Source organism: Phaethon lepturus, unplaced genomic scaffold (assembly GCF_000687285.1).
Source record: "Phaethon lepturus isolate BGI_N335 unplaced genomic scaffold, ASM68728v1 scaffold22444, whole genome shotgun sequence".
Lineage (NCBI taxonomy): Eukaryota > Metazoa > Chordata > Aves > Phaethontiformes > Phaethontidae > Phaethon > Phaethon lepturus.
The window spans coordinates 2268-28442 of record NW_010534320.1 but is presented as its reverse complement, the minus strand read 5'-3'; the positions used below and the strand labels follow the sequence as shown (position 1 = coordinate 28442).

General features: G+C 43.0%; 1 protein-coding gene across 1 annotated transcript; it reads left to right on the top strand.

The window, feature by feature from the left end:
• Positions 1 to 5378: 5378 nt before the first annotated feature.
• LOC104619573 (exonuclease mut-7 homolog) lies at positions 5379 to 25338 on the top strand (the record flags this gene model as incomplete). Its single annotated transcript, XM_010285496.1, has 8 exons — positions 5379 to 5421; positions 7298 to 7362; positions 11481 to 11648; positions 12921 to 13076; positions 14875 to 15330; positions 23663 to 23716; positions 24303 to 24442; positions 25238 to 25338. Coding segments are annotated over exons 1-8 (1183 nt in total), but the record flags the coding sequence as incomplete, so codon positions are not given.
• Positions 25339 to 26175: the final 837 nt, after the last annotated feature.

Sequence of the window (26175 nt, the reverse complement as noted above, 5' to 3'; positions counted from 1 at the left end):
ATCAGGCTCTTGTGGCAGCATTCCTCTGCTTGTCTGCAGACACCGGCATTTCCCTGCGAGCGAATAGCTCTGGGGTGCTTTTATTCTTAGTGGGTGCCTCATTGCTGCAGTCAGTGGAGATTGAGATGAATCACCAAGTGCTTACTCCTTAGTCATAGCGTTCTTGGAAGTGCACTGTTATCATTCCTGGAAATACCTGATCTTCCTAAGACCATGAGAAAGTACTAAAGAGCCTTTGACCTTCTTAGTGCAAGTGCATCTGAAATAGGGGTGGACACTGTTGTGAGGAAAATCCTCCCCATCCCCAAGGTGTTAGTTTACATTCACAAACAGTGTGCAGGGATGGGGAAGGGTCATCCTGGTCATGGTGTTGCTGGAACATGAGTGATATTCCTCAAAAAAACAATCATCTCCCCTAAGACAACTGTAGACAATCTAACTGGTAATGACAAGGTATCCAAGAGCCACAGACCCCCTCGGTTCAGGTGAACTTGCAGGGCTGATCAGAAGAGGACGTGGACACTCATTAGATAATTGATGCACAGGGTGCACTGCCTGCACAGGTCCGTGCTCACCTCCCTGTCCCTGAGAGTACATTTGTTGAGCACTAATTTGGGGAGAAGTGCTGTGGGCATCGGGCCCCAGGCACTGCAGCAGCACCCACAGGCACTCACACAGGATGAGTCCGAGGCGGCCCCGCAGCCATGGCGTAGGGGTGGACCCAGACCTCACTGAAGCAACGTGTGTTTTGGGGCACGGGGCTGGGGGGAGAATACGGGGCAAACATGGTGGTTGCCAAAGGGTTGCTAAAGCCCTTGCTTTGGTACTGGTCTTCTTACCGTGGTTTCTCAGTAGTTTGGAGCTCTGCCTTCTTGGCTGCTTGCCAAGTTGTTTGGGTTTTGATTCTTTATGGGGAAAACTACATTCTTACTTACCTCTTCACTTCCAGTTATAACTTATTTGGTACAGTGCCATGTCTATTAAGCAAAACCCTTTGTGACTTTTATATTCAGAAGGTGAATTGAATGAGAACAGGGGAAAACTGACCTTGGATTTACAGAAAACGATGGCTGTCTCAGCTGCACTCCGGTATCAGTGTGGATGCAAAGCAAGCAGAGGTTGCATTTCATTGTGGGCGAAGTAGGAAATACAATCCTTGGCACTGTTTGGAAAAATAGAGGCAAATTATGGCAATGCCATTAAATGTCATTTAGAACACGTGTTCTCAATAAGAAATGAGGAATGGATTGGTGCAAGGAGGGTGGAGCAGCAATACCAACAAACCCACTTCTCAGGATATTGCATCTATCAAGTTCTGACTGGCTAAAAAAAACACGTCCCACCTCTGTCTTTTGCAGGTTCTGAAGTACTAATTACCCTTCGCTCTTCCCTCCCTCTGAAACCAAGGAAGAGAGTTTTGTTAGCCTTGCTGCAAGGTTATATTTTAACTGGATACACCTACGACGGAAACATGACAATTACTCCAAAAGAAACAGGAATAAACAAGAAGTTGCCCAAAGTTCCCAGCTCCGGGGAACATGCTTCCTAGGGATGCTCTGGGGCAGCGGGTGGTCTCTCGTCCTCTGAATTTCTAACTGTTTTCAAAGAGGTTTCCCCGTTCTGTTCCTAGGCTGGTCAGAGGCCATGTCTCCGCTCGTGTTGCTGTCGGTTAAGCTACTCTTGAAGGCAAGTCTCCAGCACGAGGGGTGTTGTGGCAGGACCAAACACTGTTGCAATGGCGTAATCTTAACTTTTTAAAAAAATTATTAATCTATGTCATATCTGTTTTGATTGGTGGCCGTTAATTCCAGTACATATGACATCTTTGCCCATGCCATGGTTATGTTGTGTGTTAGGTATCTCTCGCCAGACCCTGGGATAAATCCAGGTAGCAACAAATTACTGAAAAAGCCTCCTAAAAAGCAAAAGGAGAATGGCACTGCCATGCCCTGCCGGCTAACACCCACATATTCACGTATACATACTTTTTCTGAAGTTTTTCTATTTTTTTTTTTTAAATAATGTAGCACTTTACCTCTTGTTTCTTTATTGTATCTACTTCCTCTTTTTTTTTCTTATTACAACCCAGAATTTTACAACGTGTATTGCGTAATACCTGTATATTCTAAAATTGGTTCTGTGTCTTTTAAATGTCATTTCACACTGTTAGGAGAAATTCCATATGGAATAATTTTCTCAAGCTCAAAAATACTTAAACGGGATTGGAAGTTTTATTTGTTACATGTGCTTGCTAAAAGTAGGCACAGCATGAAAACCTCTGTGAGCTTCTGTGGAGGAATTTTGTATCTTTTTAATTAAATCACCTTGTTCTTAGATTCAAAATTTGTCACTAGAAAATGTATCCATTAATTTTTTGCACCATCAAGTGCTATTATTTCTGTTCCCTATCAGCCTTCTCTTCTACAAAATTAGCACACACTTGGTGTGAACTACAGACGTTTTTCTGAAAAAATTGACACAAAGTAGGTTTTGGTAAGAGACTTTGATTAATTCTTAATCCACGTAACACACTGTTTGTTGGTTTTCAGATGTAATTTAAATTACACAGCGCTGGGTGTACCCATCAAGCTGCTGAAACAGGAGTTGGCTGAATAACTCTGCTCCCCCACCCACCCCCAGTTTATGCGTTGCCTGTACGTTTATATCTTTTAGTTTTTAAGTGCAAATGGGCTAGCTGCACTTATGGTGGCATTGAAATATCTAGAACCTTTATTTTTCTTTCAGAAAAATATCTCAAAAGCTTGTTGAGATTAATAGGAATTTTCACAGAGGACAGATTTCAGGGATTTATTGGGGCAGAAGGCACACAAAACAATAGATAATTATTCACTGATTGTCTACTGGATGGGTTGGATTTGTTATATATTACATATAACCATTTATTAGAATCCTGATAATTTGTAAGGAAGAGGTATAAGCTGTCTGTCTAGCATTTCGTTCTTGACCTTTTCTGGTCTGGAATTTCAGCTGTAATTGACTGTTTGGTGGCTGTGATCCTGCATTTCAGTCACATTAGCCTCCTTTTTTGGGGTTGCTTTTTTTTCTGTATTATGTATCTTTTAATTAGTTGACTATAATTCTTCCAGGTCTTGGACCATGGGACGTTTAATGTCTTTTGACACAAAGAAAAAGTGTTGAGAGATTTTTTTCATTGGTAAATTCCTCCTCTGGTGTTGGGTGTCTCACTTTCTCCATGTGAGACCCAAAAGGAGCCTCAGTTAGAAAGTGGGTTTCTCTTGCAAGGGCGTTTCAGGAGAACTGGTGAATAATGCAGCAGAATTTTGCAAGGACGCAATAGCAAAACCACTGTTTTACCTCATCAGCCCGTGGGCACCGCTTTTGTTGTGATCACAGCAGGTTTTGAGTGTTGTATGCACAAAGGGAAAGGAGAGAATGAACAGAAAGTAGTTTATGACTTTCCTCAAAGGCACTTTTCTAACTCAAAAATATAAGCCTTGTGGTTTATATGGTTTTGAAAAGTAACCACAGATATTGAGAACTGGAAAACATTTGATTTACCATCTCCTCCAATTTTGGTACCCGATTCAGGGCAGGGGAAATGTATTTTCAGAATGAAAAATGTTGAAAGGAAATATATTAATGTCAAAAATTTTAAAACAGGAACGTACTATTTGGAGAAACTGTCAGATGAAGAAATTGAGGGCATTTGTGTCTTGATGGAGTGGGTGCAGATGTGTCTTTTTGAGATCTCCACCAAAGTGCTATAACCTTGTTTTGGTGAAGCTTTGCCAGATATTTTATGGTCTGCAATCCCCTTTTTTTGGAGCTGTGAAGGTTCAGTGTCACACTGAGCACTTTCTGTTCGAGCTTGATGTAGGAACTGCGTGGGATCAGCTGCCTGGGGCAGGTCTCAGCCTCTCCAGCATAGTAGACCTGGCCAGCCTTGGCTGCTCACAGCTGGGAGCAGAGCGTGCTGATACTCTCCTACTTGCCACACTGATTTTTACACTGTTTTACATGGCCTCATCCTTGTTTTGTTTGTTTTGCTCGTTGAATGACCCTTGCTAATAGCTGGGTATCTCTTCAGTATGTAGGAGTCTGTACAGAATTTAATTTTTCTTTAGAAGTGGAAATTCTGGGTGTTCTTGGTGCGACATACAAAGGTGTTTTTCTGGCCTCCGTGACCTATCCTTGCTTTTGCAGGCACCGTTCTGTCACTGTTTTAATATGTGTATCTTAGTAATTGCTGTTTCTTGCTCCTACTACAGCATCGGGACGTCACTCCAGAATTCTCCTGTTCTTGTCCTCTGAGTTGAGCCCAGATGCACTTGGGATTCAGTTATGACCATTTGGTTTTCAGTTGCTTTGCTTTGTTCTTCCTTCCCATGTATTTCTTCCTCTCTCCCTTTTGTGTTGAGCTCTGTGTGAGCTCTATGGCTGCTCTCCATACTAGTTCTGGAAGGATTATGAGACTCCTTGTAAGGTCCTGTCATTTTTCCTTGGATATCCTGGCATTAGTTTCCGGCTCCTTCTCTGGTTCCTCCTCAGACATGGATGAGCAGGAACCTATCTAATATTCCAATGGGAACATAACAGTACTGTTACTGCTTCATTATCCGTGCCAAAGACACTCATTTTTCATTTAGAGGTGCCAGGAGAACCATGAAGAGGCCAGTCCCCCAAAAAGGTCCTGCAGGAGAAAGAAAATATGAATTGTTCATTTCTTTCAGGAGCCAAAATGACATGGACCTTCACATTTACATCTTCTATCCTAGCTGGAGGGTAGCTAGATACAATAGCTCAAGATCCAACATGAACTGCAGCGTCTTTCTGCTCTGGTGGGGCCAGGCAGAAGCATAATGTTGCATTGCTGTCTCGTTCGTTTGGCTCTAGGAGTGACTGCTTGTCGATTATTTTGTTATGTTTAACCTCTGACTGTGTTTCATCCTTAGATACTTAGAAGGCTTTACCAGGTAAGGAAGGAAACAGCACTGTTCTGACACCAGCGTACCACGGTTAATACGTCAGAGTCTTCTCTCCTTGTTCAGTCCTCATTCTGGAGAACTGCGTGGGAATTGCCTCTTTCCTACGCACAGGCTGAACGGAGAGCAAAACCTTTTGGTCAGGTCATGTCAGAAGATGGGTGGTTGCCCTCCCTGTGGTTGGCCTTCTCCTGCCCCAGCGGTTCGGTACTGGCCTCCACCGCCACTGCCCGGCTGCCCGACAGTGGGACCCGGCAGCGCCCCAGACATTTCATAGAAATAACTACATTAGGGGTGCCTTCACTTCCAGGGTTTGGGGAAGGTTGTTTCCCACTTACCCATGCGTGCACAGCGGCATGCTGGCAACATGCTGCGTTGTTTAAAATTGGCTGGAGAGACGGTTTTCTTGCATCCATGTACCGAAAAAACGGTGCGGTCAGATTTGACTTACAGGGAGGTAAGGTAGGAAGAAGTCACATAAGAAAAGGGCTTATTTTGTTGATTGAGGTTTCGAAAGCTTTTTAACAAGTTGAATTATTGGCTGTATCTGAAGTGAAACACTGCTTTCCTAACTGCTCTCATTTCCTGTATCATTCCAGCTTGTTCACTGCATTAATTACAGTTCAGATTTACAGTGTATTTGGTTACACACTGGGTTGCACTCTGATTTTTTTCCTCTGTGTGTATAAATTTCTTTGGGAGTCAGGCCAAGAGGAGAGTGTGTGTGTATGTATGCGCACACACATGGGCTGAATTGACTGTTAGTTGCTATATTTGCGAGGAGTAGGGATCTGGATTTTCTTTTGTTTTATTGTAAAAAGAGACTTTTCTTTTTCCAAAGGAGAAGCAGTAGCTGGAAACAGCCAGTGTTTGGAGAGTTCAAGATTTCAGAACAACCAGAGATGAGAGAAAATATTATCTTATGAATTGTAACGTGGCATTTTTAATTTGGCTGGTGTTTCCCAGAGGTTAGTGGATAATGGGAACACTATCATTCTCTTGGCTCAACCAGTGACCAGCTTGCTACTTAAAATATTTTATAAATGCAGTGCTTCAGTGTGCTTAGTTGGATGAGGTAGAGCTTTTCACAGTTGAAGTAGCTTTTTGTGACCTGAAATACAAAGTGAGATGGGATACCAAGCAAGAAGTTTAGCATTTGAACATGAGCTATTTAGGAACTGTAGAACGTAGAAGGTAGTTGAAAGTATGTTTCCTTTTCAGTTTAACATTTTTCTTTTGACTTTATGAAAACATAAGAGGAGATGCACTAAATATAAGAGGAGTGTTTTTGGAGAACTCATTCAGATTTTTGAATTCATTCTTCACATGTAAACTGTCGATGCAGTAGAAGATTTTCATTCAGAATATTCTGAGTCATGATTTCATAAGTAAATGATTGCAAATTAAATAGAACCAGATATCAAAAATGTTACTGCTTTTAAAATGAAATATTCCTAGACAGTTGGATCAGAAATACTGGTTTGATGTATAATGGTATGATGAATAACACTGGTGTGATGAATGATAATAGACACAAAATAACGACTGAATGCAAGTTTTCAAATAACTAGTGAAAAGCAAAAGGAAAAATTAAAAATAACTTTCTTTTGAAATAATTAATTACTTCCCCCCCTCCCCAGCCTTTCTACTAATCACAGCAGCATTTAATCTTTCCTCTTCCTCAGACACCATCTTGCCCGAATCACGTCAGAGCCCAGCCTGCTTCCAGCCCGCGTGGCTGGCCCGGTGCGGGCAGGCTCGGCTCTCCAGCACAAAGGCTGCCCTGGGCTTGTCAAGCTTCCCCTAAACTCACCCACCCGCATCTTCCGTCCACAGGTTGCCATGAGGTTAACACTCTAAAGAGCCATTTCATTAAAAATTAGTGTGTTGATAATGTTGATAATCCTTTCCAACCTGTGCAAGATGCTTACTCTTCTAGGACCATTTTGGTTTAATACTAAAAACGGGGGGGGGGGACACACACACGACTGGTGGGGATGTATTTGGTGCATAGCAGCAGCATGATTTAGTTGTAAAGGCACCAAAACAGCTTTTCAGTATGTGAGCCCGTGTGGGTGTTTAGTTAAAGCTATGCATGGATGATGTCTGTTATTTTGTTAGGATTTCAGAGTGAAGGATTTTAGCACTTTAATCCTGACTGACAGTTGGAAGGTTGGTGGTTTCAAACACAGTGGCATGGAGTAGCTGATTTCTCTTCGGATAAACAATGCACCAGTGTGTCTAGGCTGCCTGTACAAAGCCAATAAATCTGTTTTGTTTTGTTTTTCTCCCCCCTTTTCTCTCTCTCCCTCTCTTTCTTCCCCCTCCTCCAGGCCAGGACCCACTCCTGTTGCTGAAAACCCTTCAGCTTCTCTGGACAAAGAAAGAGATGAAGAAGGTACGGGTGAGCCTCCCCTCCACGCTGCAGTTAATAACTGCATGCAGAGCATGTCCAGACGCAGAACACTTAGGTCAGACCTGCAATTCTTCATGATTGCTTTCAGTTCCAGCGCACAGGGAAGGGAAGAGCCTATGCATTTGCAGCAAGAAGTGGAAAGAAAAGGTAGCTCTGTGTGGCATGAAGCAGGGGCTCATATAAAAGAGCTGAAGTTTACAGGGCTGAGTTACAGAGGGGGAAAAAAAATCAAAGTTGCTTTTGTTTTCTTTTAAACACTTTTTTTGTCCATCAAATGGCGGATCTTTGGGGGAGGGGGAAGAATATTTCTAGTAGCTGAAAAAATTAGGGTTGAAGTCAGTAGAAAAATGCTCTTTGCCAAGTGGGATGATATCAAAGCCTTCATATTCATAGCATTTTTACTATTTTTTCTGATTTGGTTTGGTTTTGCCTTTTAGAGTGGTGAATGCAATTTACACTGCCTGTCTAAAATTAGTACTATATTTTTATACGGCACCCTATGGGCTCTATGTGGAGATTTCATAGGCAGGAAAATATCCTTCATCTAAATTTGGGAGCTTGAAAACTAACAAAAACACTAGATGCATCAGCTTAGTGGTGAGTTTCCCATGTTTAGCTCTGGGTTGTTAAGGCAGGTTCATAGCTCAGGTGTTTTTTTCTAAAAGACCCAAAGCTCACCACGTAGCCACGTGGAATGTGTCCTGTGTGAAATGGCTGGCCTGGCTGAGTACCTTGGTGTACGTGCTCCATCGGAGGTGTTTGGAGTGTTTAGTCATCGTCCTTGTCTGCCGCGCTTAGACTTTCCATTACTGATAGTCTGTGGTTCCCAGCCGGAATAATTAAACAACTGGAAACACAGTGTGAGAGGTGCCTTTCCAAATGGTCAGTCACCGACATAGACTTGAGCTCAGCAACTCTGAAGCCTTGAGCTTTCCATCAAGTTTTGTTTGAGTTGGAGGAAAAAAAATATTATTTGTTAGGTCTTGAGGGCAGCTAATCCCACAAAACAACAGTAGGAAAGAGTAATCATCAAAATCTCTGTACTGTGTACCCTGGAATGTGTGCGTGGATTGTGAAGAAAAATACTCTGAAAAAGACAAAGCCTCCCATCGACGTGTCCTTGGGCAGAGAGCACCGCAGCTTTCCTGCTGTTTTTTTTGAAAACCTTGAGGATCCCCATGAGTCACAGTTGTAGCTCCACTTACTCAGTTTGTTTCTGGAACGGTCATGCCAGTGAGCCGCGGGGTTTTGCAGAGCGTGCAGGCTGCCTCCCCCCGGTGGGGCAGGTCTGTCCCCCTCGGGCCCACCCTTCAGGCAGCACCGCATGGCTGGGCGCCCGCGCAGAAGCATGTTTCTGAACCCGGAGGATGTGTTTCTGAACCACAAGGAGAGGAGGGCTGTGGTGGGACCAGGTGGTGGCACAGCAGCAGCTGCCTCTGAGGTGGGGAGCACAGCGTGAATGTCTCCAGTGCTTGTCACGCTGTCACTGAGATGGACTCATCCATGCTCAGGACATCGCCACCCTTCAGACACACCGTGCACTCACAGCAAACGTAGATGCTTTTTTCCAGGGCAGCTGCTGCCCTGCCCTCAGTGTGCAACTCAGTGATGCTGCTGCGTACATCCAACTGTCCAGTTCAAATAAATGAGGGAAGTTGACTTAAATACAACTCAGTCTGCTCCACCGACATTTAAATGGCAGGGAACTTCTTTGCCTCTTGTTGTGTGTGAATGTAAGTCAACAGTGTCTATTAACTAGTTTGAATCAGCCCGTTGGTCTCAAATCAGTGACCATGATCAGAAGTTCTGCTCATGGACACCTGATGCCCGTGGCATGACCTTGGTTCTAGAACATGGTTATAGAAGTTGTCACCTCCTACATAGGAAAGACAGTTTTGGAATAACCAAGAAGCATCAGCAGACTGTCCTGAGCTGTGTAACTACAAATAAGGGACCAAAACTGAATGAAGGAGAATGTAGTTTGAGCATCAGCAAGATTTTCCTATTCCCATGATCTGTCAGACTGTAGAAATCCCCCAAGGAGCATTCCCTGCCATGGGAATCAATTGAAATGGAAACGGCAATTACATGTTTGAGAGGAATCCTTCTCTGGCAGAGAGACGAGCCAGGCAGCACAGCTCTCTTTCCTCTCTGATTTAGGTGTCTCATGCCTTCTTTTCCTTTGTTTTTTTTCCCCTCAAACTATACATACCATAGTTGAAGTCTTCAGATTGCTAGGAAGTTCTGAATAAGGCTTTCTCCCTGCTTGTCAAAGTCTGGCTGGTACGAAGTCAAGATGCAGTCTGGCTAACAACAGCTAGTGCTGCCGGCAGTTGTGCGTTTGGAGATGCTCTGCGTGTGAAAGCAGGCTCCTCTCGCAGGACCTGGTGTCTGCTGGAGCCCATCCTGCCAAATCCCAGGCTCTGACTCCAGCCCAGGGAGGAGCTGAGCGGTGTGGTGAAAGCTCTCGTTCAGTCTAAATGTGCTGAAGCGGGGCTTTGGGGGGAAAAAAAGAAGAGAGGCCATTTATAAACAGTGCAATTTAGTTGGCGAGTTGCTTTGTTTTCCTTTGGCTGTTGTGTTGGATATTTGTGGTTGGACGAGAGCTTGCCTTTTCCTTCTGCTGAATCTCACAGTGAAGTTGGAGCCCTGTGTTTAACATTGCAAATTCTTGCCACAGGGAAAATACTTACAGCGAGAAATCTGTTATCTAAAGTCACATCTTTGTTAGTCATCAGCTTTTTCATACTGCATTTGATAATCGAGTGAGAAAGAAACCATTTCTGTCGTAAACGATAGGTTTTGTGGTTTTTCCAGACATGAAAGACACTATGGAAAATAACTGTCTTCCAGTAAATATTGTCAATGAATAAAAAAGAACAAATTCATTGGCAAATTTTCTGTAGATTTTCTTTTGTTTTCCGTGTCGTTCTTTAAAGTTTATGTTGTTTCCATTGGAAGCTACGACTGGGGCCATCATATACAGTAAATTACACGTGTTGGCTGCAGGCGGGAACGAGCATCTCTCAGATTCTGCTTTTTAGCCAGAAAAGAAAGAGAACAGCTGCTCTTAGTGATTTCTTGTTTTCTATCTCTGCTTTTGCCTTGCTCCACACCAGTACATGTACCATGTGGTGAAAGGTCCTGTGTGGGTGCTGAAGGATGCCACTTCTTCACCCTGCCAACCCTCCGAGCTCCTTGGAAACTACTTCTAATGTAAACATTATAAAGATATTGCTCAGTACTGCTAATTTATCACTTCTACCAGATGGGTAGTAAGTAGCCTATTAACATTCACAAAGTGAGTGTCCAATTCCTTCACATTTCTAAACACATCACCCTGGGATTCCTAAGATTTATGGCATGGAGTCTTCCCATGTTCCAAGCCCCTTCGTACGGCCTGTAGACTCACAGAGGTGTGCGGTGGCCGACGTGCAGTGGCAGTAGGTAGTCAACAGAAGATACCCTGCTCAGGCAGGTCTGGAGGAAAGGAGCATATATTTGCAGGATGGCAATCTGACAGAGTTTGAACTCTGATATTTCTTTCTTTTTAATCCTGTGTGTAAAATCTAAGCTATTTTGATACTCCCAAATATTACTGTTGCAGCGAGGAGCGTTACGCCAACATGACTGAAGAGGGTGTAAGGTCAAATATGAACGTTTGCAGTACAAGAATGAGGAGGAGGGGTTTATATGCTTTATTACTTGTAGGTCTGTTGGAAGATGAGTAGTTTGAGCCTGGTTATCTACCTTCAATATTGCCATTTTCCTAATAACACCCCTTGCTCCAGCTCCCTTCTTTTCTCCTCCTCCCCCAAATCCCAAGCCCCTTTGTCTGCCCCACAGAACAACTTCTCTGTCTGTATGGGATAATTAGTGTGGACAATTGCTGCTTTTCCCATTGGGTTTGAGGTGCAGTGAGCCATGAAGGAATCTGTAATGACATGAAAAGTCACTGGAGGCGCGGATGGTGGCTGAATAGCAACAGTTACCTCTCTGAATAGATTAAATTAAAAAAAATAAAGCTTTGTGTTCAGCTGGGGGAAGGGAGGATTCCCTAATCTTTTTGTACATGACAATGTGTTTTTGTATCTCAGCAGCTCAAGGAAGAAATCAGGCGGGGCTTTGCAGGACTGGAGGACCCATTGGCAGGACTCCTGGACATGCTGGAGAGCAGCAGTGATTGGAAGGGGAAAGGGCATTCCCTCGGGTATTACATCACCACTGAGTTCCAGCTCTGGATAAAAGAGCACCCTGCTGTTCAACAGGTTAGAAAAAGAGAGCGCGAAAGAGCTGGGAGAAAGGGGAGGGCAATTGATTTTAATGTCCCTCAAGTGTCCCCAATTTCACTTTATTCCATAGTCCAGCGTCTTCCCTGTACTCTCATACAAAGACGGTGTGATGACGTGTGAAATTCATACTGAGATGGTGTTATCTGTTGTATGCTGACCTGAAAATGAAATAATATTAGGAGTTGTGATGCGAGAGCTCTGTTTGCCCTTCCAAGCTGGGATTTCCATCCTTCCAGATCAAACCACTTTGATCAAGCGTTGATCTTGCAGCCTTTGCAGGGCTGGAGACTTTCCCACTGGAACTTCATCCCTGCTGTCAGGATAAAACCAATTGCAGTAATCTACTCTGCATATTCTTCCAGTTCTGCAAATAGAAGCCAGTTACTGTGCGATTGCTTAACTCCTGCCATATGGTGGGAGCTTTTATCATCGGGAATGCAGAAAATGGTAACAGTATGGCTTTTCAGCAGCTGAATGATTAGCTTTGTAACGTTGGGTCATCAAATTATAGGTCCTAATGTTTACCATTCCTTATGCCTTCATATATTCTGACCTACTGAGATTTTCTCTTTTTTTGTATGCTTTTGGCTCTTAACTGCAGGATACTTTTATATTTGTGTTGTTTCATTTCCCATTTTTCCAAATGGCTCTTTTCCGATGTTGAGCTCTGCCATTACAGTATCTGCAAAGGGCAGTGAAGTGCTACTGGCACTGAAGTTTCTGTGTCATAAGAGAATGATCATGTAGGAACACAAGGATTATTCATACCTGTATCTGTGCATCTTTTGATGATGCTTTTGCTTTTGCTGCCTTTCTTTCACCCAGGACTAAGCCTGGGAATGAAAAATTGAATTCTTCTGCCTGATAGGTGAGATCTCCCTGAAGGGGAGTTGCTGGAATCAAAGATTTTCTGCTGGGAACTAGAAGGGAGAATTTCTAAATAGCTGTGTTAGTAAAAGAGGGCATTTTTCCAGTTTCATATTTTACTTTTGCACAAGGCCATATGCCTTTTCCAGAATTATCCCGCAAACATTTAATGTTTTTAAATTGGATGCTGTGAAAAAAAAGTGTATCATATTGTTCTGATTTCTGCTTGTAGACTCCATGGGGAAATTGGAGAATCCCTTCCCAAGGAATTGGCTTATTCCACTGTTTAAACAAGCTGCATTTTCAACAGCCATTGAATTGTAGCCATCTTTACTAAATCTGTGTTTGATTTTTTTTTTTTTTTTTAAGTCTGGCATCAAGCTGCAGAAGCTGCAGGCCCGTGTACTCCGAATACTAGCCCAGTGCCCAGCTAATCTTCTTGACCCTCTGATTAGCATTTACCAGCTCCATACAGCCGACCGGAACTATTTGCTTGGACACGTCAGTCATCTTTATCACAAGGGCGATTACAAAGAGGTGGGTCATGTCTTTCAAATAAATTTACCTACCCAGCTCTCTAGTTCTCTGTTAATGTCTGTGTCCGTTTTTGGATGCATTTCAATGTGAATTCCGTTTCATCACAGCAGCTGCACACTGTGAATGGTACAGCTTAGCATGGTCTTCCCATGTACACGAGTAGGCTGTGTTCAACCTCGTTTTTTCTAATGGCTGAGTACAGAATGCCAGCGAATCCTTCCTCCACCCCTTTTTTGACCTTTGAAAGTAATAGGTTAATAGGGTTTCATTTGGAGAATTTAAGGGGATAGTTGTGTTCTTTTTTGTTTTCCTTGTCTTTGACAAGAAAAGAAGGGATTTTAGTAGTTGGTCATAGACCTGCTGTGCTATCTCCAATCTGCCTGCAGCGAGGAGGGCTTGGAAAATCTCTGTTCCCACGTGATTACCCTAACCAAAGAGTTCTCAGTTTGAGGAGTTTTGAAACCTCTTTACCGTTGAGGCTGATATTCAAAATGTGTTACTACTTGTGTATTTGAGTTTGAGCAGCTGACAATGGCAGGAGTTCACCAAACCCAGAATTTAAAGTTTTACCCTGTGGCTTAGAGTACTTGCAGCATCTCTGGCATCACCATGATGTATTGGTAGCCTTGCGAGTGTTCTCATGAACGAACTACAACTCTGTTAATGTTTGGTTTGTGTTTTTTAAAGGCAAAAACCATAGGTTTGTTTTTCTCAAAGGAAGATGGTTCACTTTGGTGGTGTAGAACAGCTTGATCTTGTTTAGCAAAAGAAAAAAATCAAATAGCAATTTTAAAATCCTATTCTTCAGTAAAGCCAAATTCTCAAGTGAGATCGTGGGATTCCATTCTTGCTGATTTCTTTGAATACTGAAACAGGGATATTTCATATTTGATTAGAAGTTCACAGGTAGCTGTTTGAAACTTACTCTTTTGCTCTGTAAGTTTTTCAACATGCGTGTTTGAAAATCCTAACAGAAACATAGTATTTGACTATATTCAAGTGTGATTTTTAAGTTCACGCCTCCAAAGATATTTATTGTTGTCATTAGAAATGCAGTTGTTTCTAGATCTGGTTTTGGAAAGCTCTAAAGTGGGGGTTTTTTTTGGTGGAATTGTTTTTCTGTTCTTTCTTCCACAGTAAAGCTCATTTACTAGTCATTCCCAGTGTGAAGAACAGGAAACCTCAACTGTTGCTTACCCTCAGCCATAACTTTCTTCTAGTTTTGTTTTGTTGCCAGAAGGATGAATAGAATTATCTTCAAGAATAACAGGAAATCTTTCACTGCCCTTCGGGACTGATCATACCTAAGTTCACAGCAACTAACCCCAAAAAACCTGGAGCCAGGGCTCAGAGCACTTGCAGCGGGCTGTGGCGTGTCTGTTCATCCTGCTCTTCCTCATCTTTCTGTTGGGTCAGTAAAGCAGATTCATGTGTAGGATTTTTGGCTCTTCTGTCTCTCAACTGAAAGGACAGAAATCCTTATAAATCCCCGATGTCGTTATTTGTTTTCTTGCCGTACTTACAAGAAGACACCAGGCATTTATTCTAAGGCACATTATTCCCTCTTCCTGTTGTAATGCATTTCCTACTGTGGTGTGCGAACCATGGAGGTCCCCAGCTCTGCCCCGTGGGTTAAGGCTCCTTCCCCTCACAGAGGTTTTGGAGAAAGATGTCTTCAGAAAGCGAGAGCCCAGACATCCCTGGGGACAGCTGTGGTGGTTATTTGTTTCTGAAGCACATCTGGCCCTCCCTGCCTGTCTTGGCTTAGTCTTTAGTTATGCCTCATGCTGCTCAAAAGCTGAAGCAGTTGCGAATCGCGGCAGCCGGGAGCTTTGCAGTGAGCTGCTGGGAGGGCCGCCTGACGGGCGTCGTGGGGGCGGCTGGGAAGTCCTCAGCTGTGCTCAGGCGGTGGTGGGTTTGGTGGAAGATGGCGCAGGTGGGATTTAGCGGCTGTGGTGAGGAGGCACCTGCGGGGAGCGCTGGCCAGCGGATGGCACTAGTGCTCCCGGGATGCAGGAAAACAAGCCGATACAGTGAGAGTTGGAGGAAAACGCAGGGGCGCGTCAGTGGGTTTTTGAGGCGTCTGGCCTGTTTAGGGGTTTTATCCATTCCTTTGCGAATGGAGTTGCAGCTGCTGGAGGAGAATGGCAGCGTGGGGCCTTGCAGGCTGCTCTGGGGCTGTGCGAGGAGCTCCCGGGTCTGCTCTTCGTGGCCCACACGGCGGGAGGAGGCAGAAGGGTTTAACATTCCTCAGGTAGTTTCAGGTGAAACGTGGTGGCTGTGTCCCCTTCTGAGAAGCCCCCCGAAGCCATGGGCTGTGGCTCCACGCCACCCTCGACCTGGGCTGTCCTGGGCCGTGCCGGAGCCTGGTCGGGCTGCCGGGTGGACGGCTTTGTGGGAAGGGCAATGGCTGCTGGTGGGGCCGGGACAATGCGGGGATTCAGCAGACCGGGGGTAATGCAGCGCGAGCGAGTCTGTGAGAGGGCCTGAATAGGCCAGGCTGTGCTTGAGAAGAATGAGGGGTAGGCAGAAGGCAAGCTAGTGTTTCATGGTCATCTTATGTTACACTTCAGCCTTTCAAAGAGTGTCTGGGCCTGGTTGAATGAACCTCTCTTGCACTGCGAATGCGGGAGCCTAAAGACAAAGGGGACTCTTGTCACTCGCAGGCCCCTTTCGGGAATAAAAGCCATTGTCACATGAACAGGGCAGTCTGGCAGGCTGTGCATGCTTCAGTGCCCCATGATATCGCTAAGTCTCAGCAGAAATCACATTCAGGGCCCTGTCAGCTTTGATTAGCGGGGTCTCATGACTTAATGTGCTGCGATATTTCATGTCTAAGGGTGGCGGCTGTCTTTCTGTGGGATGAATGCCCTCTATTGTCCACGGAGTTATTTTATTTACATTTTTTCAAACAGCTTATAAAGGTAAAAAGATAGCTGTGCTTAAAGAAAAAAAATCAAATTCCTTTGCTTCTGGATCAGCAGTGAGTGCTGCTGGGGTCAGATACAGTGAAACTTGTTTTCACAGTCAGCATCAAAGTTCTCATCTTGTTTAACAGCTTTATAGTAAATTCTGAACAGGTGGCAGTGGAGCTGGCTTTAGGAAGGAAACAATAAATAATCTTTTTAGCCTCTGACAACCAGAAATATTTTTGGGCCTGAGAGAGCTCCCACTCCAACTTCTCTGTATCGGTGACTAGCAGCATTTTTCTCCCTGTCATCAATTTGGTTCTTAAACAAGAATATTGAACTAAGCTATTAATGGGACAGGGAGTATTTAATTTTCAGCAGTTGTCCATTTTGGAGGTTGTCCACCCAGGTTTCTCTGTTTTCAAAAGCAGAGTATATTTTTTTCTGCTAGTGTTTCATCTGTTAATTTCTACAAATAATGAAGGTTGATTCTGTGTGTTAAATTCAGTTAATGTTTCCTCTTTCAATTAAGATGAAATGAATTATTTATTAAAATTCAGTTGTTAAAATTGTCATAAAATAAGTTGGAGTACCCCGAGAAAAAGCTCTGTAGTCACAGAATTCAAAGTTTTTGTCAGCAATACATACTACTACAGACGTAATTTGGTAATTCAGTAGAAAGGATAGTTGACCAAAGAAACTTAAAGGAATACAAATTATGCAAATAAAATTCTACAAATAAGGTGTAGAAATGCATAGTTCAATCAACAACATGACCTTCAATTTTCAGCGTAGTGATGTTTTGAACACCGATTCAGGGATGTTATTGTTTGTAGTCCTACTTCATACGTGGTGCTTAATAATACACATGGTGTGTTTTTGCAAATCTGTCAATACAGAGCAGTGTTAAGATTGATTGAGCACATTAATGGATATTCAGATTTTGTATTTCTTCACTCTTTCTTAAGCTGTACTCAGGACAGTGAAAATGTCTCTGATACTGCTTCTTTCCCCCATTCACCACCTTAATTACAAAGGCTTGTTCAACTCTTACTGTATTTTAAAGTGTGTCCATTTCAATTTCCTTGTTTCTTTTAAATTAAAAATAATAATTGATAAGAAAAACAAGGAGTATGTTATAGAGGATGTTTGTCATGTAAAGATGATGATGTGAGTCTCAACCCTTTTTTCCCTTTAACTTAATCTACAGCTAAAGGACAGATTTAATGGCACGTTGCCTGCTAGATTCATGCCACAGAGGTAGAGCAGAGGTAGTCAACCTGCGGACTGCCTGCACGTCTTCTGGAGCCGCCGCTGCTATGGGCGTCTGTCTGGTGAAGTGGTTGGGAAGGAGCTTGAGCGTTGCCAGGAAATAATAATTCAGATGGCAGTATTCTGCTCCTACTGCCAGCATTTCTGGGCTCTTGTCAAGCAAGCAGGCACTTGGAGAAGAGGTGTGGATGTGCGGCAGATCTAGCTGTACGGAGAGTCTGGATCTGGAGAGTCTGGTGAAGGTGGGTCGCCTGTGTGCACAGGAAACTTGGGCAGTGCTCTAGAGTATTTGTGAGGGTGCAGTGACCAGTTAAGCCAGGTTTAAAACTGCTTTGAGTGACCTGAGGGAGACAAATTATGGAAGTGTTTGTTTCAGTTCCCTCTTCCTTTCACCTGTGCACACGCATGTTCCAACCTTGACTTCTCTCCCTCTACCTCAGATTCTTTAGGTATGAGTAACCTGTCACTACTTCATTTTGACGGTCTCACTCCTTATAAAATACGTTCATGCTCTCGTGAAAATAGACCTGGGAAATTTCATGTTTTTCTCATTTCTGAAGATCTTCCTGAAGACAGCTGTGTATATTGTATGCTCTTTAAGCAGGAAGTAATTAAACATCTAACCTGATGTCATGCACTATGCAGTGATGCACTCCGAGAGTTTGGGCAAAGCTGATTAGCTACAAGCTTGAAATGAGTGATTCTAAAACACAAAACAGATGTTCCCAATGATTAATACATGGTGTGCCTTTTACTCAGTTACTTCTACCATTATTATGTATGCAGGCTTTGATCAGTGTGATTTTCTCAGAGTTGATGTTGGATCCTCCTCTGCAAAGTCGCGTTCTGTTGTTTGGTCTGTTCTATGGGTTTTCAGAAATTCCTTCACCATTGTTTCAGAAATACTACACTAAGTCAGGCACAGGCATATTTACCTTTATGTTGTCCCAACTTGCTTGCAGCAGAGCTAAGTAATGCAGGAGTCATCAGAAACCATTTGTGTCTGTCCTGCATCATCACTGCAAGCGGTGCTGCTTGCAAAAGGTTATTCCTCTGATGCTAACCCCACCGTGGGAAAATTGCCTAAATTGTCAGTGTAGACACCACCCAAGTGCACATGCCCTTGCAGATAAGATCTTATGTGGCTTCCTGCACTTCGTACTGTATATGGAAAGAATAGTCATTTTTAGATGAGACAGAGCCAATTGCATTCAAAACAAGTAGAGAGGATCAGGTATTGGTGCAGGGTGCTCTGGGTTTGTGTGTTCACTTTAAAACACTCCCCATTTTCCCATACTCTTGTTTTTGCAATCGCATGACTAGAAGGGTGGTCTGGTGCTCGTGGCTTGGCCTGAACGCGTCAAGTTTGGGTAACTTCCCCCATGCTAGAGTCAGTGCACCTACATGTATTTTAGATATAATTTAATGTAGTATTGCATTCTTTCCCTTCCTCATCCAACCCTCCTTTGGTATATTTTTAGCTTTCCTTGGGAAACAAAACTGTCCAAAATACATTACAGAATGTCCAAATATGATTTTTGCTTTCACCATAATTAAATCAAAGAATCACCCAAGGCTCCCCGAGGACAGTGAGAAGACTCATGAACTTTGATGGGATTTGAATCAGGCAATGGATCATCACCTTTTCTCCTGTACTAGGCAGTGGCTTCATCACGTACCTGTCCGCTACACTTGGGGGATGCAAGGCAAGAGAGGGACCAGCCTTTCCCGTATTTCTTTTATGATCTGGGGCAGGAGGGTTTCAGTATTAGGTTAAACACTCCTATATGTAGCGATAATGCTAATAAGACTAATTCTTTGCTGTTATTAGATCGCATGCTAGGAACTCTCAATGTATGAAATGTATTTTTGTGAAAAGGCTGCTTGTACTACCAGTCTATATAGGTGTGTTCTCTTTATAGTTTGAGGGAGGGTGAGTAGACCCTGATAAGCTGACAATACGTTAGCTTTCACCAGAGCTGTGTCATGTTCCTGCATCATAGCTAGGTTTTCTGCTCTTACTGATCAGCTAGTGAAGTGTGGGGGGGTACCTGCTGCTCCGGATTTTTGTTGCCCTGCTGATCCAACCTGTGTCTGAGGATCTCAGTTGGACTAACATGATTGCTAGCTTCCAGCCACCCTGGCTGGTCTTCCAGCACAGCTTGGGGAGCGCAGCACTGCATATGGGGAAAGGCGTGTTGCTTGGGTGGGGAGGGGGATTCTCACCGTTTCAGTTGCAGCATGCTGTCTGCCTAATTAAAGTGTTTGTTTTCTAACTACAAAATGAGTCTGCGACTGAGGTGTTGCTTTTCTGGAGATCTTATCATCTATAAACAGACTGTTAAAAATAGGTTCATTTTACACAAAACTTGTTTGTGGAGTGAAACAATTCAAAACATGATAATAACAAAACAAAATCTTAAAATAGCTCTAAGTTGAGACCACAGACACAGCTGCCAAACACTTTCATCTTTATTACAGTTACTCATATCTCTTCTCTTATTATTCCTATTGTAAACACACTGATTTTATCTCAGTTGTCCTCACCATTCAGCCGGCCAGCCCATGTAACTACACCCTGCAATCCAGCCTGGTTGTTTGTTCCTAGGACCCAGGTCATGCGTCTCCTTCCACGTTTAGCTTTGTGCATGGACGAGGCTGCTGCCCCGCTGCTGATGGTGTTCCCCGCTGCGGGAAGTTTCTGCCAGCAGCACAATTTGACTGCTCCATCACCTACTTTAACTGGTTAAAATGATGTTAAAAACCAGCTCCTATGATTTGCTCGAAGTTCCTCTGACCTGCAGCAGCAGTGGTGGTGTAAGCTGGATCTGCCACAGCTGGGCTTGGAAGGCCGTGTCTCTCCCGGCTTTGGCTAAATGAATATTCACTGCTCTACACCCTTTGGTACTGGGTAGAATGTACGTCTAGTAAAAGAGGAAAACCTAACCTGACACGGCGCATGTTCATCTGATTAAGTCACCTGTACCGTTAATGGAGGTGGAGATAAAACTACGCCATTTAGATAACAGTTCTGCAATTAGGTTAAGCTGAACATCTGTGTGAACATTAAAAAGCTATTAGGGAAACCATTGTATGCTTGCATGTTAAAACTAAGGGATTACTTGTTTAATAGAAGGTACTAATGAGATCAAATGGTGAAACACGATTTTGAGAGTTGCAAGTCTTTTTTTGGGTGGTGTGTTTTGGGGGTTTTTTGTGTGGTTGTTTTTTGGTTTTGGTTTTTTTTGGTGTTTTTTTTTGTTTGTTTGGTTGGTTTGGGTTTTTTTGTTTTATTTTTTTTAATTCAGCAAACTGAGATAGCTGGGAGGCAAATAAAACCAGCTGCCAAAGCCTTGAAGATCCAAACTCCTTCTTCGGGTCCAAAACAGAAGTAGCAACTTTCAACTGTATACAAGTTTAGGATAATTACTCAGTTTGAACTTTGTGATGTTAATTTGGTAATTTGAGAGATAAGTTACTTGCTGCTTGTGGAGCAGAGTAGGATATTAGCCTCTAAATATGTGGAATAGTTATAAAGTCTGGAGTAAGAGAGAGATTTGGTTGAAAGTTTAGCTGGGCTGAGAAATTATAATGTGCCTTTCTATTCAGTATCTGGTTTGAAGCATACAGTCACTGCATTAATGTTAGTTCCTGCTTTTGTCACCTAAAGCTCTTCTGTTGATTTCTGGTTTTGGGATGAAGCCCGGACTGTCAGTGATGCAGTGTTCGTTTTGTTTTAAAACACCATAACACCTGCCCCCCCAACCAAACCCAAACCAAACCAAATAAAAAAAGTTTTCCCCACTGATAACTGGATATCTCTATTCTTTCTGGACGGTAAGATTGAACGATTAAAGTTACATGGTGTGTGTTGGTTGTCTGCTTTTGTACACTCAGTCTTTGATGCAGTGGATGAAATACATGCATGAATTTCCCAGAAGGTAATGTAATCCACAGCTTCTGCTGTGAGCAATGCTTGGATGAGCTGTTAGATTTTGTCTGTGTTGCTTGGCTGGGTCTGCAGAACATGTGCTTCCAGTGATGAGTGAAGCTGAGGTGTCATTTGAATGCTAGGAGAGATCACAGAAAATGTGTTTCAAGGTGTGCTCCTACCTTCACTTAGGTTATTTTTCTGGTTAAATTTTTCTGTAAAGGTTTCATGTAGGTGAAATGTCATGATAAGATTTGCATTTGCTTGAGGGGAATGCACATTTTTTACCGTGTTATGTTTGATTACTTATTCTAACAAATAATACAGTTCTAAAATGCAACTATTTATTAGTGTTGATCTGCTGGAGGGTAGGAGGGCTCTGCAGAGGGATCTGGACAGGCTGGATTGATGGACTGAGATCAACTGTATGAGGTTTAACAAGGCCAAGTGCAGGGTCCTGCACTTGGGTCACAACAACCCCAGGCAACGCTACAGGCTTGGGGAGGAGTGGCTGGAGAGCTGCCCAGTGGAAAAGGACCTGGGGGTGCTGGTTGACAGCCGGCTGAATGTGAGCCAGCAGTGTGCCCAGGTGGCCAAGGTGGCCGACAGCAGTCTGGCCCATATCAGCACTAGTGTGGCCAGCAGGAGCAGGGCAGTGATCATGCCCCTGTACTCGGTGCTGGTGAGGCCGCACCTTGAATCCTGTGTTCAGTGTTGGGCCCCTCACTACAAGAAGGACGTTGAGGTGCTGGAGTGTGTCCAGAGAAGGGCAATGGAGCTGGGGAGGGGTCTGGAGCACAAGTCTGATGAGGAGCAGCTGAGGGAACTGGGGGTGTTCAGTCTGGAGAAGAAGAGGCTGAGGGGAGCCCTCATCGCTCTCTACAACTGCCTGAAAAGGGGGTTGTGGTGCCATGGGTGTTGGTCTCTTCTCCCAAGTAACTAGTGATAGGACGAGACGAAATGGCTTCAAGCTGCACCAGGGGAGGTTTAGATGAGATATTAGGAAAAATTTCTTCACCGAGTGGTCAATCATTGGAACAGGCTGCCCAGGGAGGTGGTGGAGTCACTGGAAGTGTTCAAAAAACATGTGGACGTGTCACTTGGGGACATGTTTTAGTGGGCATGGTGGTGTTGGGTTGATGGTTGGACTTGATGATCTTGAAGGTCTTTTCCAACCTTAATGATTCTGTCATTCTGTGATTCTATTTTGACAAAACAAATCTATCATTTTCATGATCTTTCTCTGAAACCAAAATCAATGACAGATAGCAGAGGAACCCGTTGAAGATAAGAGCGTTATGTCTAAGCTCTAACATACTGTTTTTATCCTCATCTGAATAAATAGGCATTTGTGAACTCAGTTGATTACATACTCTGTCCTGTTATTGCTTAGCCTTACATGCATGTGGCAGTAGGGTCAGAGGTGATGTGTTTTCAAACACTGTTTGCAACCGTTTTGGAAAATAGAGCCTAACTTTGCAAAGTAATTAGAAGAACACTTCATGTAAAACATCCTTGTTACCTAGTTCACAGTTAACATCAATACGAACACATAAATGCGCTAGTGGGCTCCTTGCTCTTACTACTCTATTTACTGGAACAATGCACTATATTAAAGAAAGCCGTTATATGCTTATTCTGGATTTGAGATCCAAGTATTCTCACACACTACAGAAATCAGATACTATTAACTACTTAAAATCCTAATTAGTTTCTGTGCCTCCCAAGCAATGCACAGTTTGATCTTAATACCTTTCTGCAATCACCAAGCTGGGACAGTATAGACAGAGGCTGAACCAGTTCTTCTTGCAGTCTGAGTTACTGCAGTTCCCCAAAGCAGTCTCCTCATCTGCAGAAAACACTGATTTGGAGTTAGTTTGTGATTGTGCAGGTCTTGGCTTATCAAAGATTTGTAGATACCACAAAAAGGAGCAATACGGTTCTTACCGTCTTTCTGATTGTGGTGAACCTTAGCACTTTCAGGGATGTGGAGTTAGCAGAAATTATAAAAACTAAGACCTCTTGATTTCAGGATCTTTTAAATCTTGAGTTGCTTTCACAAAATGCAACCATTTTGCAAAATTCAAAAGGCACAGCAAGATGGGTAAATTTAACTCATAGTGGTGTGGTGGGTCAGGTGTTTTTTACAATTATATTGATAGAAAATATCTATCTTAGCTGATTTTGTCCAAGCACTTTACTTCCTCTCTTTTTGACAGACAACTTGATCTTTAAGTTTTGCTCCGGGGTATGCTGCTGCTCAGAATATGCAAGTGTTCCAGGAGCGTTCCTGTACTTTTCTAAGTGCAATGTATGTGGCCAAATGTTTATATGATTTGTACTTGAAAACTTAACAGAAATAATTAACACATTAAAAATTTGTATAATAGCATATATACTTCACTTTGGAATAATGCCCATTTGTCCACTGTGGTGTTCTTCTCCTAAATACACAACTTTTTTGTATTTTTTAGGCAGCCATACTGAGTATTAAGCTAAAATTACAGCCAGATCAAGATGTGGAGAAGGTGAGTCATTTCCTCTGCAGGCTTCTCTGTCATCAGATCAACCTTTTGTTAAGCAGGAGATCCATCAAGGCCCTCCAAGTTGTGCTGCCTTTCACTTGAGGCTTTACTTTGTTCCCAAGAAATAGCTGCTGCATTGCTGATGTACTTTTACATCTAGGGAGCTACCAGACTGTATTTTGTTAGACCCCATTGCAGCCTATTGGACTGTTTTTCTAGCTGCAGCCACTGTTATAAAAAATTCTAGCTGTGTTCTTGACAAATGGTTATTACTATAATGGAGTTCAGTGCTTTTGCTATTTTGAAGCTTTGCTAATATTTGTGTTGAAAACATCATGTCATTTGTGTTGGCTATTATTTGTGTTGAAAATGTCACATCACTCTTTTAGGCAGCACAGGTTGATTAAGCAAGGGGTTTGTGACTTGCTCACCATATCTGAGCAGCAGGGAATGGGAGAGCCCTCTGCCAGGTTTCAGTCTGCGGTGTCCTGGACCTCTTCCGTGCCTTCTGTGTGCTGCTGCACTCAGTCTGCGGAACATGGGGATCAAAGGCAGGGCACAGGGCTTTAAATGTAATTTCTTCTCCTAGATGTGTACACCACTACTGCTCCAAGATAAAACTAACTTGGTGGAAGAATATGTGGGAGAATATCCTGAGCTCCAGAGCAAGCTCTTGCAGATCCTGGACACATGGTGTGAACCTGGTTTTAATATCAGAGACATCACAAGGTAGAAACACTTGTTGACTTTCTAAAAAGCTGGAGCCAACTTGCTGTCAGAGAACAGTATGTTCTCTGGTTGTCTAAGATTGTTTCTCAGCAATATATTTACTTTTCAGCTGAGAAAGGGGAAATTCTGGTGTCTGTGCCAGAGTCTTCTCAAATGCCTCAGCCCGTAAGACAAAGGCATCATTCCTATTGACAGATGCTCAGTTCCTGCCAGGAGAGAGAAGTGCAAACCTGTGCAGTAGGTCTTAGCAATATAACAATATCAAAGCTTCCTTTAGGAGGTTGTAGCAATCAGACTCTCGTGCTTTGCTGCAGACCAGGGTGAGTTTCAGTATCGGTTGTACAGGTTTTGCAGGAAGATAATACTGTGATGAAGTGGCAGAAAAACAAGAGATGCAAGTGGTTAACCTTCATGTGCTCGTGAAATAGTCATGTGTGTTTTAATCTATAAATTGCCTCTCACTAGGATAGCTCCTGTCACTCACAAAGGCAAGAGTACAATCAGACTCACAGTGTAGATGCAATAGTTGCAGTCTTTGTTCTGCAAAAAGACAAGAGGGAATTGCTCGCTTCCTCTTTCTTTGAAATAACCCCCTGGACTTGCTTCAGTCATTGACTGGGCAATTTGTGTGGTTGTATTGTTGGCTTTTTGGTGTAACTTGGGAAAGGTAGGGGATTGTTCTTGCCAACACCTGGCAAACCCTAATATTTCTACTGTTAAATATCTACTATTTGGGAAGCATACTTTAGGTGATCCCACAGATGTGTCTTTCTGATTTTATTTATTTGCTTACAGACAATATCAAGGCCTGTCCAGGTACAAACCAGATAAATTTAACCGCAAAATGCTAAGCAAGCTGATCTTCAGGCTCCTAGACCGATTTAATGTAGATCCAGGTATGTGATATTGCAACATCTTGAGGAGTTATCTCACCAATAAAGAACAGATGAAGTCAATTTGTCTTCTTCCATGTTCAGCAAGGAATCTCTGCTGTAATTTATCATGACATGTTTCAGGGTTTAATTAATGATATTGAAAAACAAAGCTGGTAAGTTATGGGAATTATCACTTTGTGCTGTCGAAGAATGTAGTGCTTGTGAATAATAGACTGCTTCTTCCGTGATATGAAATAAGTCTTGACCTCAGAATGGCTCTACATAAACACATGGTGGTCAGCTTTGAGTTATGATTCCATTCCAGTCACATAAAAGGCAAGTCATTATTCATCTGGGGATCTGTTTTCTTGAGTTATGGGTCCATCAGCTGGGAAGAGATAACCCTTAGGAAGCAGGAGCCTCACAGCTCTTTGTATTCTTTGCATAAACTAGGGTTGGTGGTAGGGAATTTTAAGGCTGTTGAAGCCTTCTGAGAGAAGTAACACATTTTACATCACTGAATAGATGTACTTCACTACCAGTTACCTAACAAAATCTAGTTTGTTTGGCTTTGGTTGTTAGCGGGGACTGTTGATCTTTTTTCTTCACTTTGGGACCTTGCATCAGACACCTTTAGGTGCACCGTTAGATTTCAGCTGCAGAGCTTTTCATCATCAGCACAAGATAGGCAATTCTCTTTTCTTGGACGGAAAAGTGTTTTCTAACCACAAATTGTGGGCTTATTACACCTGGCAGGAATACTATATTGCATATTAATCTTCACATCTTCAGATTGGTGTTCAAAAGTTAACAAGATAATCCTTACAAACCCTCATTGGAGGATAAGTAAATATGAGC